Below are 17,728 nucleotides of genomic sequence, written 5' to 3'. Positions count from 1 at the left end.
TATGGAATCAACAATAACTGAAATAGAAGCACGGTAGAACAGTGGTTACTAGGGGCTGGGATAGGGGGAAATACGGTTAGTTTTAGTTATGCAAGATGGATAAGTACTGGAGATCTAGGGTACCACCATGTGACGTTACCTTTATCACATGCTTGAAATTTACTGAGCGCACTGTAAGTGGCAGCCTTCCTGGGACCCCCGAGCGCCTAACAGAAACCCCATTGAGTCCTTTTACCTAAAGAGTAAAGACAGAACAAGAGGCCAGACAACATGGACAGTCCATTTATTCAACAGCAGCTTTGAAAGTGAGGTCTGTGGGCTCTGAAGGGATGAGTTTCCCAACTTCTACTTCACCCCTTTTCCCACACGTTTCTGTCCTCTGCAGGCTATAGCTTGCCATAAGAGGCACGTCCTAGATGTACTTGTACACAACCTTTGAGGGCACAGTTTGGAGGTGCACCCGCACAGGGCACTTGTAAAAGTAGGACAGCAGAGTCTCACTATAGCCCACGAGGAAGTAGAACTTGTGCGCTGGCAGCTGCCTCAGCACCAGAGCACAGATCTCCACCTGGTTAGCTCGGCGCTTCAGGACAAGCTGGTCAGCCAGGCAGCCGGGGAAGGTGCCCAGCATAAACTTGCGAAGAAAAACATCCTCCACTGTTCGCTCTGCAGCGTGGTCCTCCCCATCCAGGTTACCTGAAGAGAGAAGGCACCACAGAATCAGCAAAGCTCCAAAAGCAAAGGGCACCCAATTCTACCAACCCTGCCCTTCATCTTTTCTTCAGTAAGTGGAATAAGAATGACACTTTAAAGTTCCAGGTACATTATTTCACTAGACTCCCAAACTAGGTACCATCATGACCCTTATTTTACAAAAGGAAAGAATGAGGCCTTAGCCATGATATAAAACTCAGATGATCGATCCATCTACTCCCTTTCCCACTCTTTCTTGACTGCCTTAGAGCACTGGTCATCCGACAGGCCAGATGAGGCCACCAACTCCTTCTGAGGTTTGGACATGAGCTTTCTCACAAGCCAGGGTCATGGCCTACATCCAGTGGATTCTCATGGCTGCAACCCCTACACCTCTCACAACATCCACTGAATCTCCACACCCACCTACAGACTTTAGAACCAGACCCCGGAAAGGGTGGGAGGACAAGAACCTTGAAATAACTTCTCTAGGTAGATGCATCGTCAACATCCAAGTTGAAAACCCTCATACTACACAAAATGCAGTTGATTATCATTAATTTACAGTAGTTCTGTTCTATAAAGTCACCATGATCTATGAATTAGCAAAAACTAAACCATAGCTCCTGGGGAAATGCAGGGTTAGGCTCTGCAAGCGTTTGGTTCCATTATTTCTGTCAACAGATCAATATATAACCTTGGTTTATGTGTTTCTACTTAAAGGTACCTCCTGCATTAAATGGGCTGATTAACACTGAACTCTCCCAAACACACTATAGCTCAGACCTGAAGAAATCTACTCAGATAGGCACCTGCTCTCTGTAAAGGATATCACAGCTCCTTGAGCTCGGCATCACTGGCTCTTTTAAGGCAGCAAAGTCACCAACAAAACGCACAAAATTGTGAAAACATGGCAGTAATAAATCTCAAAAAGGACACGTTTACTGTAGGAAAACTGAAACAAGAGGGCAGAGCCAGGAAGGAGGCTTGACTTGAGGTGGTGAACAGACAATACAATATACAGATGATGTATCATAGAATTGTACACCCAAAACCTATATAATTTTATTAACCAATGTTTCCCCAATAAATTCAATAAGATGTTTTTTAAAAATAAATAAATGTGAATAATTAAATTTAAAAAAAAGAGGGCAGAGCCCAGCCAGCATGGCTCAGTGGCTGAGCACCGACCTATGAACAGGTCACAGTTCAACTCCCGGTCAAGGCACAGGCCCGGGTGGCAGGCTCAGGCATCGGTGTGGGGTGTGCACGAGGCAGCCGATCCATGATTCTCTCTCGTCATTGACGTTTCTATCTCTCCCTCTCCCTTCCTCTCTAAAATCAGTAAAAATATATTTTTTAAAAAGAGGGCAGAGCCCTGTTCAACCTCAGCTGGGAAGGTGCCCATGTTTGAGAATGATTGAGAAAGAGTCGAGAATAGGCAAATTCAAACACAGAATGAAGAAAATCTGTGGGAAATGGCGTTCTTTGTCCCACGAGTCCAGGTTGATTCTAAGGGGTTCCACTCCTTTCGTGGACTCTGAGCCACTCTGCGTCTCCGTCCATCACAGCTGACCGAGGGCAAAGCTTTAAAACAGTTGTCTCCTCTCCGCACACAACTTCTGCGGGGGCTCAACGCGGGCCTTGCACCTCCCGTATCCCTGTCGGGTACATTTCAACGTTCCTGGTCCAGTCTCGGCTCTGCTTCTGCTCGGAGCGCGCTGAACTGGCTTTCCCACTCCGGCACCGATTACTGGTTGGAACAGACCTTGACACGAGCTCACCTCGTGCCTGACAGTCACGACTGAGAACGCCTTCGCGGGGCCGGGATCGCATCGCCAGCCTCTAGCTCACCTGTGTGCAGCGACAGCCAGCCCTTGCGGTGGGCGATGTAGTGAGGCGCGTGCGCCTCCTCGTAGGTCACGGGCTTGTCCCCTTTCCCCACGCGGACCCGGGCCGCCCGGTTCTAGGAGCAAAGAGCGGCCTAAGTCCGTGCGCAAGACCCGGGCTGAGAACGGGCCCGGCCCCACACCTATCTCCACCCCCAACCCCCGCGGCCCCTCGCCTCGGCCCCTCGCCTCTCCCCACCCCGCCTCCGCGGCCTCTCGTCGCCCCGCCCCTGCCCCACGCTCCGGTCGGCTCACCTTGGCACAGACCGCGGAGACATGCAGGGCGCGCCAGGCACACGGCAGCGCTCGGCTCCAGGACAGCACCTGTGTGTGCCGAGCGAAGAGCGTGAGACCGGAACTAGGGCACCCCTCCGCCCGCCGGGCCCGCCTCGTCGCCACTCACCCGCGGCCCGAGCCCCCTGCAGCACGCGGGCGCCGCCATCTTGAGCTGACCGCAGCCTGTGACGTAACACCGCGCCGCGGAGCAAAGGTCGGAGCCGGGAGGCCAACCCGCGGACCGGACCAAATTGAAACCCGCGCGGGTGTGGCAGTCTCTTGGCCGGGGCGGGGCCTCTCGACCTGGAGCGGGGGCCTCTAAGAGGGGGAGGGGCCTCTAGGCCGGGGCGGGGCCTCTCGACCTGGGGCGGGGCCTCTCGACCTGGGGCGGGGCCTCTCGACCTGGGGCGGGGCCTCTCGACCTGGGGCGGGGCCTCTCGACCTGGGGCGGGGCCTCTCGGCCGGGGCTGGACCGGTGACGCTAGTTTCCGTACCTCTCTCCCGCCACCGCTGGAGTTTGCATCGCGGTTCCGGCCCGGAGGTCTGAGGATGCAGAGCGTGAGGTTCCCCGCCCCCCCCTGGCTCCGCCCCGAGAGCGCGCCGGTGCCTGAGGACGATAGCGTGGCTCCGCGCCGCCCCGCCCGGACCTCCCCTTGAAGCGTTTCGCAGGTTCTACAAATTAGGCTACTTGACTTGTCTCCAAATATTCCCCCCACAATGTGGATTATATTTATTACATTAAAGTCCTCACGATACATAAAGACAAGATCACAAAAACTGTCAACAAGATGCCATTTTTGTAAGAAAATATCATAGACCTATGTACACAGTAAGAACATAGCAGCCTATTTCAAATAGTAGCAGTTTATCTTTGGTAAGTATGATCACGTGTAATTTATTTCGGTTTATATGTATTTTCTATAATTAACACATATTTCTTTTATGTTTCTGAACACTTTTAATTTTTTTATTTTTCAAATACAGTTTATTTTCAGTAATATTTTCAAATAATATTCTTTGGGGCTTCTAGCGTCTGCTCTTGGGGGATGAGGAGAACCATGGGGATCTCTCTGGGGCCTGGGGTACTCAGACAGAGCATTACTGCTGTGATTGCTCTCTGGTGGTTACTGATGTCACAGGGGAAAGGAGCAACACTGTATGTCTTCTTTCAGAACTCAACACAGGAATGGGAAAAAACCTAGGCTCTAGGTCTGGAGTTGGGCCCTGGTATAACAATCTGTGTACACTCGTGCCTCAGTTCCATTATCTATAAAATTGGTTAATTGATAGGCCTACCTCATAGAGCTGTCAGAATAAATAGTTGTCATTGTTTCTGTTGACTCATGTGGGATCGCTAGCATTTGGCCTGTTTTTTTTGTTGTTGTTGTTGTTTTTTTACCTACATCATCCAACCTTAGGCTGCTGTGGTTCCCATGGGAGGGAGAACAAGACTACCCTCTATGTGGAAGGGAAATGGAGGCAAAGGTGGAGGGTAAGTTGCCTAAGATCACACTGGGGAAGAGGAAAAGGGACCAAGTCTGTTCCCTCTCCATGACCAATATTCTGCTGGCCACTTGAAGCTGGGTCCTCAAAAAAAAAATTTTTTTTAATGAAAGAACAGTGTCTTTCATGCCCACTTCACTAGAACTGTTTTATTTCTAATTTTTTTAACTGTGGCCTCCAACTGTTCCGCATGTTGGATAAGAGGGCAAAACAGGGATGAGATGGTCTCCAAGCACAATACCTCCTGAGTATAAGAACGTTTAACCCTTCCTGGAGGACCCTTTTAAACTTATACTATTTTATTTTCAATAAAGTTTGACCACTTTATAACTTGACTAGAGGCCTAGTGCACAAAACTTTGTGCACTGGGGGGGGGGGTGGTCCCTCAGCCCGGCCTATGCCCTCTCGCAGTCTGGGACCCCTCGGGGGATGTCCACCTGCTGGTTTAGGCCCACTCCCCGGGAGATCGGGCCTAAGCTGGCAGTCAGACATTGCTCTGGCAGCCCAGGAGCCCTTGGGGGATGTCCACTTGCCAGCGGGGAGCAGGCCTAAGCTGCAGTCGGACATCCTTAGCGCTGCTGAGGAGGCGGGAGAGGCTCCCACCACTACCGCTGTACTGGCAGCCATCAGCCTGGCTTGTGGCTGAGCAGAGCTCCCCATGTGGGAGCACACTGACCACCAGCGGGCAGCTCCTGCATTGAATGTCTGCTCCCTGGTGGTCAGTGTGTGTCATAGTGACCAGTCATTCCCAGTCGTTCTGCTGTTAGGGTCAATTTGCATATTACCCTTTTATTATATAGGATTAGTGACCTGGTGCATGAATTCAAGTACATTGAAAGGAAATTACTTAGAAGAAATATTTTAATATTGCTATTCGCCCTTCCTCTATAATAGAATTGTCAACCAAATTCACGATCAACAATGACAGATCGAAACACACGCATGCAATTGGTGCCAGCGAGAGCTTTATATGTATCACACATGGGTGAGTCAACTTAGCCTTTTATAGATATAGAATAAACTTGCTTAATTAGACCCGCTTTCTGATGTAGCTAAACTTTTTCCAGCCCAGTGAAACATCCCAACTTCTCTTTCAGGTAATTGTCAGCAACACAGCAGTAAATATCAACATGAAGCAGATTATTATTGTAGATCACGCAGGGAGAACAAAGGGTGAAATATTTAACTGCAGCCGTGTTTGACTATATTCTGCGCAGTGAGAAAACCTGGTCATTTTCAAGGTCCACCATTTCTTTTTTTCTTTTTTTTCCCCTAAGGTCCACCATTTCTTACTTCTTTTCAGTAGGGTCAAGTTTCTAAGCTTTCTAAATCTCCATTTTCCAGCTAATGAAAATAAAACTGGATTCCACCAAGTCTCCTATCTGCCTACTCCAGGACTTCTGTGAGGATTGAAGAAACTGTAAGGAGGCTAGTTGCTAGGGAAAGGAAGCCAGGCGTTGCTGCATGACGTCATTACCCGAACGGAGGGAAGGTCACTTAGAATATTAGCCTTTTATTTATATAATAAAAGGCTAATATGCAAATTGTCCCCTTCACTGGGAGTTTGACCAGGGCACGGGGCCATCTGGCCAACCGCCTGTGGTCAATTGGCCCGGACCCCACCCGTGCATGAATTTGTGCACTGGGCCTCTAGTGTGTGTGTGTGTGTGTGTGTGTGTGTGTGTGTGTGTGTGTAAATTTTTTTTATAAATTTACTCCAAAGTGCTGAGGAACATGGGAGTTGGTATCTGAATTCCTGCTTCCTACTGTATAATTTAGACAAGTGACTGGACCTTCCTAAGCCTCAGTTTTCCTAATCTATAAAATGGGGACAGTGATGATTGCTTTGAAAGTTTTCATTAAAAATTGTCTGACAGAATGAGTACCTAATAAATGGGGGGTTTGGAGTGGTGGGGGTTTTTTTGTTTGCTTTTTGGTTCATTTGTTTTTAAGAATAGAGTCCCTGATTTCTCATCCTCTGAGGGAGATAAGCCAGCTATTTAGGGTTAATGAGAACTCACAAGAACACGACCTCAATCAGAGGAGAGAAGTGGCTGGTTTTGCAGCAAAGGTGACTATGGCCTTGACTCCTCTGGGAGCAGAAGGCAGTGCTCAGCAGGGACGTTGTGCTCGGGGTCAAAGGTCTGCCCTCAATGCAGTAGGCAATACCACTATCAGCGTTTTTTTCTTCATTCCTGAGATGTCTCCCAGCAATTCTACCTGGTCTAGCTCTCTCATGGTTAACCAACTTTTTAAAATTCCTACCTGCCTTGTTGCAAAAAGGAGCTGGTTCCTTGATGGGGGGCGGGGGAGCGGTGTCCTGTGAGTGCATGATTAAAATAACTTAAAAGGACAATTTTAATGCATGAATTGCTGCAGTTTTACATTACCAGTGGAAATTTTTAACAGGGTGTTTTATTTTTCTGCAATTTTCACCTGTTGTGTTTTGATGCACTTGCCTTCTTCCCCCATCAATCCTGTGAAAGGCAATATTGTCTTTCACACGGTTTGCAGAGAGAAGATGGAGGTCAGAGATTCACCTGAGGTTAGAACGAGCAATGGTAGCAAGTGTTTGGGCTCCACTGCACCTGTGAGTGGGAGCCTACAGAGCCACATAGGATCGGGAATGGTGGGGTCTGGGGCTGAGCACAGACTGCTTAGGACTGACCCTTCCTGGATGAGGAACAGCCACGTATAGAAACAAGTGACCACACCAAGGGCCCAGGAAGAGGAGGATGTGCAACTGTGGTTTTCTCAGACACGAGCCCTTGTAATCACCAGGCATCAGTCGCTTTTATGCTCTCAAAGCGGAGGCTCTCAACCCTGGCTGCACATGCTCGTCCACTGGGCCCCACACCCCAAGTATAGGACTGGGGGTGGCACCGTCCTTTCCCAGTATTCCTCAGATGACCCTTATTTGTAGCCAGGGTTAAGAACCAGCGCCTTGAATGCAGGTTTATGCAGCAGAATCCCAGAACCTGTGCACGGGCACCTGGCGGGGAGGCTGGTCTAGCTCTTACACCAGGTCACTCAGAGGGGATGGACTTAGTCCACACCTGCCCCTCTTGGACCACAAGGCAGAGGAGGGGCCTGCTGGGTGGTCTGGATGTCTTCGAGATGGTCTGTCCAGTACAGCCCAAGGGCTTGCCTCTATCAGATAGGCACTGGCCACTGTGGGTGACACTGTGTGAGGGGGGCCTCTGTGCCTCTGGATTTGCACAGTCCAGCCAGGAATATGGTGAGTCTAGCCTCAGGGAGAGGGGCCCCAGCCAGAGCCCTCTGCCTTCCTGTTGGCTGCAGGCTTAGCCCAGACAATCCCACTCACACCGGTCCTCCTGGGAAGACTAACACCCTCAGCTCACACTTTCCGTTTTATAAACCTGTCCTCCTGGTAGTAAGAGGTCAATGGGAGACGAAGGGGACATATGTAATACTCTCAATAATAAGGATTAAAAAATAAAGAAAATGGCTGCTGGTGATGTTTTCTCCCAGTGTCCGGCCCATTCACCAGGAAGAATCCAAGGCTCCAAGCTCTCCTCGGGGAACTAAGCCAAACCACAACCGAACCCGAGTCCCAGCTCCGTCCTCCGCTGTCTCTCTGCGTGGCCAAGGGGCTCTGGCCCTGGTCCTTCTCCAGCCCCCTCTCCGCTGCTGAGGCACGGAATGGAGGGGCACTACGGACCTCAGCTTCGGGGTGCTGAAGTAACCAGTCTCCTGACGGAGCCATTTCCAAACACCCTGTTCCTTTTGCCAGTAACCTGGGGCTGAAAGCCACACTCCAGGGCTTGCAGTAGTGGATGGGAAAATGGGCATCACATGCCAGCAACTCAGACCTCACTTCTGATTCTCGGACCCCAGGATAGATCAGGACTCCAAAGTGGCTGACATCACCTTCCTCGGGGAGCAGGGAGCTTGGAGAGGGGGCGGGGGCAGAAAAGCAGACAAGACAGAAGATCAGGACGGTAACTGGAGCTGTCACAGGCCCTACTTCTTGGAGGGTAGGGTGGAGGTGGGGCTGCATCCTGAGGGAGAGGTGCCTGCCTGGGCAGACAGAGCCAGGGGCGGTGGAAGGAGGCCCAGGCCCAGGACAGCACATGGGGGCTGTGAGGCGAGAGGTAAAAGTCACCACACGGGGGTCAAACCCCCGGCGCTGCTCTGCATCCTGACTCTGTGCTGGGAAAGCCACACTCCGAACTGGTTTTGTTGGCGTCTTAGGGTATCGGGATAGGTTTATAGTCAAAATAATTTTTTTTACTACTGACTCAGAAAAAAGAGAAAGGATTTTTCTTTCCCGGGCTCACTCACATCTGAGAAGCTGGGGAGAGCTACCATACCAGGCATACATCCGTACAAATTTCTAACACCAGCCCTGCCAGGTACTGTGTTTCAGTACAACTAAGATAACATCAGTTGCAGACACTGCTTTATGTATCATCAAGAAAAAGAAGCTCAGCCTTTTGAGAATCCATTTAAAGCTATGAACTCTCTTCCCAGAAGGAAAATCACACACCTGATTTTCAGGAATTCAATAACTGAACCTTAACTTTGGACAATGGATAGACCCCTCGTAAAGAACCCTTGACTGGTAGGGAACCAGTAGGGCTAGCTTCCCCAGGTCAGATTTCTGGAATAGCTGGACTCAATTTTAAAGGGGTTACAGCAATTCTAAGACAGGTTCCCAGTGCCTGGATTTAGGCCCAGAAGGATCCTGGTGAACGTCCCACTGAGCTGGAGAAGTAATGGGAAGTATAAGGTATATCCTGTGAACCAACACCTAAAAACGTGTGTCACTTACTGATCCAGAAAGAGATGAGCTTCCAGTGCCTGAGGACTACAGACTCTTAAGTTTCAGCAGGGAAAACGTTTTCCGCAGGTTAGGTTTCCAGAGTTTGGGTCTGGCTCTGCCTGTTGTGAGTCTTGAGACACACGGCGCCCGGCAACTACTTCCCAAACACCAAGGAAGCCACGGTTCCTGGGATGCAGCGAGGGGCCGAGGGGCCGAGGGGCCTGGCTCGAGGAAGCTGCTCCAGACCGAGGCTCACGGACCGAGTGGCACAAGGAATAAAGGACACAGAGGAGCTCGGGCCACCACCTCCAGCCGAGTTTTCCTGAAGCCACAAAATAGGGGCGGAGGCCCAAGGACTGAGCTGAGATTCCCAGAGCTGGTGCCACTGCTGGGACTGGGCTCCGTGGCTCGGCAGTGACCTTGATGAGGCCAGTGCAGGCCGGGACTTCAGCTGGAGAATCGACCCGAGAGGGGCCCCAAATTCTGGCTCAAATGGTGGCAGGGAAGAAGGCTGGTCCCAGGAGCACGGCAGCAAAGTCAGGGCTGGCACCGTGGGCCGGTGGGTGAGCCTGCTGTGTGGGCGTTGGGGACGAGAACCAGGAAGTGGAGGCCGGGCGCCTCGGGCAGCGGCTCCCTAGCAGCTCTGCCCTCCCAGGTCCACTGCTCTGGGCCCCTTCCCTCCCGACAGAAGGGGACAGTGATGGGGATGGTTGCAGGAACATTTCCTGCTCCCAGTAACAGCCTAGAAGGGACCTCCTCTCAGGGGTCCCCTGCACACCCTCCCTCAGAAAAACACTGATCCTCTCGGAGGAAGCGGGAACATCAGGCCGGGAGAGGAACCGCCTGCTCCTCCCACTCACGCACCCATTCGTTTCACAAACTTTTATTAACGTGCCCACAGTGTACCAGGCGCTGGCGGGACAAAGTTGGGTAACACGGCCCCTGCCCTCAAAGAGCGCACAGTCTGGGGCGGGGCTGGCCCGTGAGCACGTACGTGTTCCTGTCACGGGGAGCTGTATACCAGGGGCTGCAGGGCACGAGGTGCAGCAGGGTGAGCAGGGTGGGGCCAGGGAGGGCTTCACGTCAGGCAGTAAATAGACTTGCCACGTGGGCACTCCGTCCAGGCAGCATGGACCCACCGACGACGCACTGGAGGGAAGCCTGTATGTTTTCTGGGGCCCCTTCCCCACCCCTCTCCTGGGACTCATGTGCCGGCTGCGTGATGGAGAGACAGCACCTCTCCACTCCAGGCACCGATGAAAGAGGCCCCACCATGGGCCGCCCAAGGAGCTGAGACACCGTCCCGGATGCATTCCCCCAGAGCTGCTCCACACCCACAGCCCCTGCAGCTTAATAGGGTAGGAAACTCCAGGACCCGTCTTTTGCTTTTCTACCTTCTCCCCTGGGCAGGACAGCAGCGCGTCAGGGGCCAGCCCCAGGTGGACACTCTCGAGCTGCCACGCTCACAGCAGTCCCACCAGCTCAATGAGCTGCTGAATATTCCTGTGGGGGTCGGACAGGCCGTTCCTGATGTTCTCCAGCAGGCATCTCTTCAGCTCAAACACGGCCTCGCTGTACCCCAAGCTCACGGCAGCCATGGGAGGCGCTCCGTGCCACAGGCCAGGAACATGCCAGACGTGCTGCTTCTCGGGGTCACAGAAGGCCAGGTCCGCCAGCGTCCGGAGGCCGTCTCCCTGCTTGTCCACGTGTGTGGAGGCTCTGCTCATGTCCGAGGGTGACTCCGGTAGCGGCCTCCTCTCCCGTGGCTTCGGGCCAGGGGCAGACGTGTCATGAAGGTTCTGGTACACAAACTGGTAGTTGGGCATGTGCCCCGTTTTCTCCAGCCGCAGGAAGGCATGTAAAATAGCCGGTGGGATGTCCCTTGTTTCCGCTAAACTGACCACGGTGACATCGCTCAGCCCCATAATCAAAGTGGCCAGGGAGGCCTCCAGCTCAAAGCGCTCCCCAGCTGTGGCCGGGGCGCCTGCTATCAACCCTCCCGAATCTATTACCAGGATGTGGTCACAGCCCAGGTCCTGGCTGAAGCTCTCGGCCACTGTGACAAGCTGCATGAAGGCCCCTCGAGGACCCCGACCCCTCCCTGTGGCAAACCGAAGCCCAAACATGGTGTTGAGAAGAGTGGACTTCCCGGTTCCGGGCACGCCCAGCGCTGACAGCACTACCAGCCGTGACCTTCTCTCCAGGCGCGTGTGCAGCTCCTTCAAGAGCCCCGTGACCCAGCGCAGGGGGGTGCTCCGCGTGCTCCCGTCAACCAGCTCCAGGGGCAGCCCCCTCACCAGCAGCTCCAAGGCCAAGCCTGGGAAGTGGGCGAACCGCCTCTGGCCTGTGGGCAGCTTCCCAGCCTCCACCAGGCAGCTCTCTGCCTCGTAAAACTGTCCCATCTCCCGCAGGAAGTGCTCCACCCCCAAGGGCTCCGGCCAGAGCGGCTCTCGGTCCCCAGCCCCACCCTGCTTTGGTCTCAGGGTCGGAGCTGCCTCTGGAAGCTGCCTTGGCCTTGGCTGGGCCACCCAGGCCAGGCCCCACTCCATCCACCTCAGGAAATACTGCCTCTCGCCCAGAGAGGGGCAGCTGATGCCCGCAATGAACTCCTGCACGCCCCCTGCAGGGTCGTGGCCACTCTGCTGCGTGCGAAGTTCCAGCAGCCGCTGCCTCAGCTCGGCCCGGCGCTTGTCCGCCAGGTCACCAGCCCACTGCGCCTGGCACAGCTCCTTCTCCACACGAGCTGCTTTCCTCCACGGCTCTCCCTGCAGCCTCAGCTCTTCCCTGCGGTAGGCATCGGGGTCTCGGATGCTCCTGGTGATCCGCTCCATCCGGTCCTTCGCCCGCTGGCACTCCTCACAGTCCTCGTCCACCTTCAGCCCCAGCCTTCGGGCTGCATGGGCCATGTCCTCCACAGACACCCTCCTGCAGGGGGACCGGGCCACGCTCGCCACGATGGCGCGGACCCTGCGCGTGAAGCGGGCACCATCTGTGCTGCTGACCTTGACGAGCACGTGGGAGTGGTCCATCCTCAGCACGGGGGTCAGCCTGTTCAGGAACCGCAGGTTGGAGTTCCGCTTCCCACGGTAGGGACTCAGGATGAAGTAGTACTTGGTGGCCGACCCTTTCATGGAGGACAATAGCTTGTATTCCTTCTTGCTGATGTTGTCGGTCAGAATGAACACGGCCGAGGAGACCTCTGTCAAGAGCTTAAACTGCAGCCAGTGAGACCCAATGTCACCTCTGAGGTTCAGAAAGGCCACGGGTTCTGGGCAAAGGTCCAGGTCCTCCCTGCCGGTGGGCAGGAGCCAGGAGACCTCCACCAGCCCGTCCGCGATCTCCCGGGGGCTGGTGCCCAGGCTCAGGTCCCGGTGCCAGAAGCAGTCGCGCTGCCTGTGGCCCGGGCTGAGCACGGCGTTGAGCAGCTGGGACTTGGAGTTGCTGCTGACCTCCATGCGCACAAAGGCGAAGGCAGGTGCCCGGGCCAGGACCACACTGTCCTCCCTGAGGCTGCCCGCGCCCCTCGGGGGCTGTGCCCACCACGTCCGCACGACACCCCGCATGGCCCACAGCAGGAAGGTGTGGGCGTGGTGCTCCGAGTCAGGCAGAACGAGTGGGAGCGCAAACTGGCAGAGAGACATCCTCAGCACAATTTCCTGCTGCAGGAACCCATCGGAGGCGAGCAGCAAGGCACAGAGCAGGTCCAGGGGGTTCACGGGCGTGTCGGGCGTGGGCAGCTCCGAGAAGGAGTAGATGTCCGCGGAGACGTCGTCGGCTGTGTCCCAGTATATGACCTCCTCCTCCATCTGGCTCTCCTTCTCCGCGGGCCGGGCATCCGAGGGCGAGGCCAGCACTGCAGTGCTCCGGGCCTCAGCGCTGCGGGCCTGCAGCTTCCTCAGGAAGGTCCAGGGCAGGTCTCTGGGGGCCTGAGGCGCCCAGTTCCTCACACTGTCACTGCTGATTTGCAGGGCATCCTGCAGGCCCAGTTTCTGGGCCTGGTGTGTCTCCAGTCCCAACAGCGACAGCATTTCCTGCAGCCGGCTCCTCTCCACTGTGGAGGGAAACGAAGATGTAAGTGCTCGCCGAGAGGGTGGGGCCCAGGGTAGAGGCAGGAAGGGGCGCCAGCATGGTGGGGGCAGCCCTTCCAAGAGCAGGACGCCCTAGGCCCCTGAGACGAAGACACACATGCATCACAGCACCCAGTCCCAGCACAGGCAGACCCGTGGGACAGGAGAGGGGTGAGGACAGGCCGCCAGGGCCACATGCAGACGTCTGCATGGCTGCTTCTCTGGAACTACGGGCTCCAGCAGCACCAAGACCAGAGCAGCCGCCTGGGTGAACGCTGTATGCCAGGCGGCAGGCTCCCGCACTCGGCAGCAGTGAAGCCCTCACGCTGTCACCGGAGATTTTCCACGGTGACACCATCACCGAGTCACTTGATTTTCTTATTCATGTGCTTTTCTCTTTTCAAAACTGGAGACAGGGAGTTGTTACTAGGTACACAGTGCTGCAGATCATAGCTAACCTATTTTGCACTCTGAGGCCAAATACTATGGGTTTACATTTTCATTGTATTCAAGTATTTGTTAGAGATTATCGTACTTCTGCACTTATTTATTCAGATCTTCACAGGTCAGCCATTACGACACAGACTCTTACAAACTCGGGACGCTCGTAACAGTCAGGCCCTGCCAAGTTTCATCCACTCTCTGTGTTGGCCGTGGCTCTCACCAGTTTCCATACTACACATAATTAGTCGCTTTAAATGCTACATAAACCAACAGAATGATTAAACCTCCTGCTGCTCTCCAGGATTCTCTCCATTCCTTTCTTGAGAGAGGAAGCACGCCTGTGATGCTGCCATAGGTGCTCCGGGAGCCGCATGGGACGGGCTCAGGGCACACGGGGCCAGCAGCCCTGGGCACAGGGACACAGGTCTCACTGCCCTGCAAGGTCCACCTGCTGCCTGTGCCTGCACGGGCACTTGGCGGGTTCTCGGGCCGTGGCTGCCATCGGACCCGGGCTAGAGACCTTGTTGCAGGGACACAACCTGTGGGGAGAGGGACACTGGAGAAGAAACCCTTCAGGTTTCTGAGTTTTGTCAGAATGAAACCAGGGACATTGTTTTTCTCATCAGACATGGAACAACTGTCTTTATTTTTTAAGTAGTTAAGTACAGTAGGGAAAAGCCAGCACAAACAAGCCTATTTAAACGCCAACTGCTGCCCAGTGTGTGACCCTCTGCGGATCTGTACATGAAACCACAGACCACATGAGCGGTGCACAGACTGGCTGGGCTTTAGAGTCCCTCGGAGAACTTGTTAAAAATAACATCCAAAGTGCCAACTCACTATGTTCCTCTCTAACGTGACACTCCCAGGGGCTTGTTTTCCGACAGAATTACTAATATATGAGTTGATATAAAAGGTTGCTGGACTGGAGGTGAGTTTGATGCAGCCAGGGTGAGAACCAGCAGCGGTGATGCTATTTCCTTCAACAGGACAGGACGCTGAGCAGGGAGCAGAGACGTGAGAGGAAACACATACCTGCTGGAAAGTCACCGTCCTGAGCCTCGTTCATACCATCTGCAAAAGCAAAGGAACAGGCGTGTCAATCAAACCAGGGGCGGGACCCACACCGGCTAGTTTAAGCTGCACTCAGAGCCCTGTGTGTCTCACTAAGACAGCAAGTTCTCCTGACGGTTCAAAACATAAAAGTTCGCCGAAGCCGGTTTGGCTCAGTGGATGGAGCGTCGGCTTGCGGACTGAGGGGTCCCAGGTTCGATTCCGGTCAAGGGCATGTACCTGGGTTGCGGGCACATCCCCAGTGGGAGATGTGCAGGAGGCAGCTGATAGATGTTTCTCTCTCATCGATGTTTCTAACTCTCTATCTCTCTCCCTTCCTCTCTGTAAAAAATCAATAAAATATATTAAAAAAAAAAAACAAACATAAAAGTTCACTTAGGTTTCACTTTGCCCATTCCCTACCCCTGCCCCACCCCCACCCCCTCCACCCACCCCCGTTACCAAACCCTGTGGCTTCTACCTCCATACTGAAGCTCACAGTCATCTCCTTCCATTTCTCTCCATTCCAGATCTGGAAGAAAAAGGCATATGCGCTGAGTCTGGTCAGCAAGTTAGAGCGACCACATGTCCCAGCAATTCCATGTCAGGGGTACACCTCCAAACACTAAAACAAGGACTGGAAGAGATATGTGCACACTGTGTTCTGATATCATTATTCACAATAGCTAAAACATAGGAGCAACCGAGTGTCCATCAATGAATACACAGATAAACAAAATGGGGTCTGTATATATAATGGCAGGTTCTGCAAAATGCTGCAGCATGGAGGAACCTGATGCTGAAGGAAGTAAGCCAGTCAAAACCAGACAGATACTGTTCAGAGTCCCTCATTGGAGGTACCTACAGTACAGACAGAAAGAGTAATGGTGGATGCCAGGGGTTGGGGGAGGGGAAGGGGGTGTTACGGTTTAATGGGTATAGAATTTCTTATTTACAGGGTGAGTAAAGTTATGGGATGGATGGTGCTGATGGACACAGTACAATGTGAATGCATTTAATGCCATTGAACTGTACACTTAGAAATGGTTAAGATAGTAAATATTATGTCATGTGTATTTAACAAAAAAGGGAAAACCTCTGGGGAAGAAAACCATTTTACAGTGAATGATTCTGTGGCAGTTAGCACAGTCACCAGTTGTGCCACCTCCACTTCTTGTCTACTTATCTCCAAACATTTCCATCACCTGAAAGTAAGGCTCTGTCCCCAGGAAGCAGTTTCCCACATTTCCCCTCTCAACCCCTTGAGCCATCCTGCACCCACGGCAGCTGCACCCCTTACACTCCCACCAGCAGTGCATGAGGGTTCCAGTTGCTCCACATCTTGGCCAACACTGGTTCTTTTCTGTTTGTTTGTTTGTTTATAGTTTTTTTTATAGTTGCCACTCAAGTGGGTGTCAGGTGGTATCTCACTGAATAAATATTTGTTTGAATTAATAAAACAAAACATGACTGACACAAACTTATTTGCATATTTTGTGGAGTTATTTTTGCATAACACTATTAATATCCAATAAAACACATTAATTTGGAGACATACCAAATCTATGAAAGATACATCCAAAGTGAGTTCCCAGGAGAAATTAAGATGTCTGGAGTGTGACCACACCTTAAAGCTTAAGTCACGAGGGGAAGCTACAGCCCACCTTGCAAATCTCTAGAGCAGCGGTTCTCAACCTGTGGGTCGTGACCCCTTTGGGGGTCAAACAACCCTTTCACAGGGGTCACCTAGGACCATCGGAAAACACATATATAATTACATATTGTTTTTGTGATTAATCACTATGCTTTAATTATGTTCAATTTGTTACAATGAAATTGGGGATCACCACAACATGAGGAACTGTATTAAAGGGTCGCGGCATTAAGAAGATTGAGAACCACTGCTCTAGAGAAAGACAAACCAGCGTATAGGGACCATGACCAGAAAGACCCCAAGCCGCAGCCTGCCCAGGACAGTTCCAAGTTATACCTGTGGTCCCAATAACATACATCTTTCCCTCTCAGAGATGCCCAGATTAGAAACTGGTCAGTCACCCCAGACATGTCTCAGGCGGCAGTTATGATATGCTCACACCAGACCAATGGACAGCAGTGTGACATCACCTGTGTAACACTGAATCCTAGTTTGAATATAAAAGAGAAGTTTAAAGGACTGCTCGATGGAATATTCTGTGAATGGAAAAACAAAGCCTATGTTTATTTACTTTTTAGATGCATGACCCCTGGCCAGGGCGGTGCTGGGAGCAGCATCTCGAAGGGACAGAGAACCTGAGCAGTGTCTGCTGGGGGTGGGCGGGCCCAACCTTACCTGCAATGGCCACAGCTGCTGGTCTCTCAGAGGCTTTTATTTCGGGGGCCACTTCTCCCAAATCTGACTGTCTGAAACAATTTCAGAAGAATATTAAAATTAAAATAACAAAATATCACATTGGCTGCATATCAAAATCTCTTGGGGAGCCTTTAAAAACTACAAATCCTGTTCGCACCCCAGATCCTCGAAACCAGACTCTCAGAGGCTCTGAGTCCGGGCCAGGCATCACTGCTTCTGAAAGTGCCCTTGGTGGTTCTGATGTGCAGCCACACTGAGAGACATGGGCCTGGAAAACCAGGAGCCATCACAAAGACATAAAAATATACATACCCTCTGACCAGTAACTCCACTTCCACCCTAAGGAGATAAGTAAGATTTAGTTACAAAGATGTTGATACCAGCTTTATATATCACAGAAAACAACTGGACACATTTTAAAAAGCAAAGTCCAATAACAGGGAGTTCTATGCAGTCTTATTCTGCTACCATTACAAAGTATTCTATGGATCTCATTTTGTAGACAAAGCCATGTTGGATAAGATGTTGTGGAGCCTGGCCGGTGTGGCTCAGTGGCTGAGTGTTGACCTATGAACCAGGAGGTTCGATTCCCAGTCAGGGCACATGCCTGGGATGTGGGCTTGATCCCCAGTGTGGGGCGTGCAGGAGGCAGTTGATTAATGATTCT

At 52.5% G+C, this 17,728-nt stretch overlaps 2 protein-coding genes across 7 annotated transcripts in view; both read right to left on the bottom strand.

The window, feature by feature from the left end:
* Positions 1-266: 266 nt before the first annotated feature.
* Positions 267-3,137, bottom strand: MRPS24 (mitochondrial ribosomal protein S24). Its single transcript, XM_059656020.1, has 4 exons — positions 2,986-3,137; positions 2,838-2,906; positions 2,548-2,659; positions 267-696 (listed from the first exon to the last, which is right to left on the bottom strand). Exons 1-4 carry the CDS (start codon positions 3,022-3,024, stop codon positions 413-415), a joined length of 504 nt encoding a protein of 167 aa, XP_059512003.1. The 5' UTR covers positions 3,025-3,137; the 3' UTR covers positions 267-412.
* A 6,877-nt stretch (positions 3,138-10,014) lies between these two features.
* The window catches only part of URGCP (upregulator of cell proliferation), a 28,989-nt gene continuing 21,275 nt past the window's right edge, over positions 10,015-17,728 (bottom strand). For 3 of the 6 annotated variants that reach the window (XM_059656014.1, XM_059656010.1, XM_059656012.1), the window contains exons 2-6: positions 17,374-17,400; positions 17,041-17,111; positions 15,193-15,243; positions 14,694-14,732; positions 10,015-13,198 (exon numbers count right to left, since the gene is read on the bottom strand). In XM_059656014.1, coding sequence (XP_059511997.1) covers positions 10,611-13,198; positions 14,694-14,732; positions 15,193-15,226 — 2,661 coding nt within the window. In that variant the 5' untranslated portion in view covers positions 15,227-15,243; positions 17,041-17,111; positions 17,374-17,400 and the 3' untranslated portion in view covers positions 10,015-10,610. The other 3 variants (XM_059656015.1, XM_059656011.1, XM_059656016.1) reach the window with 3 other exon arrangements.

The sequence above is a fragment of the Myotis daubentonii genome, chromosome 10 (genome assembly GCF_963259705.1).
Source record: "Myotis daubentonii chromosome 10, mMyoDau2.1, whole genome shotgun sequence".
NCBI classification, from domain to species: domain Eukaryota; kingdom Metazoa; phylum Chordata; class Mammalia; order Chiroptera; family Vespertilionidae; genus Myotis; species Myotis daubentonii.
Note: the sequence above shows the minus strand (reverse complement) of the source record. Positions and strands in the feature narration are given on the sequence as shown.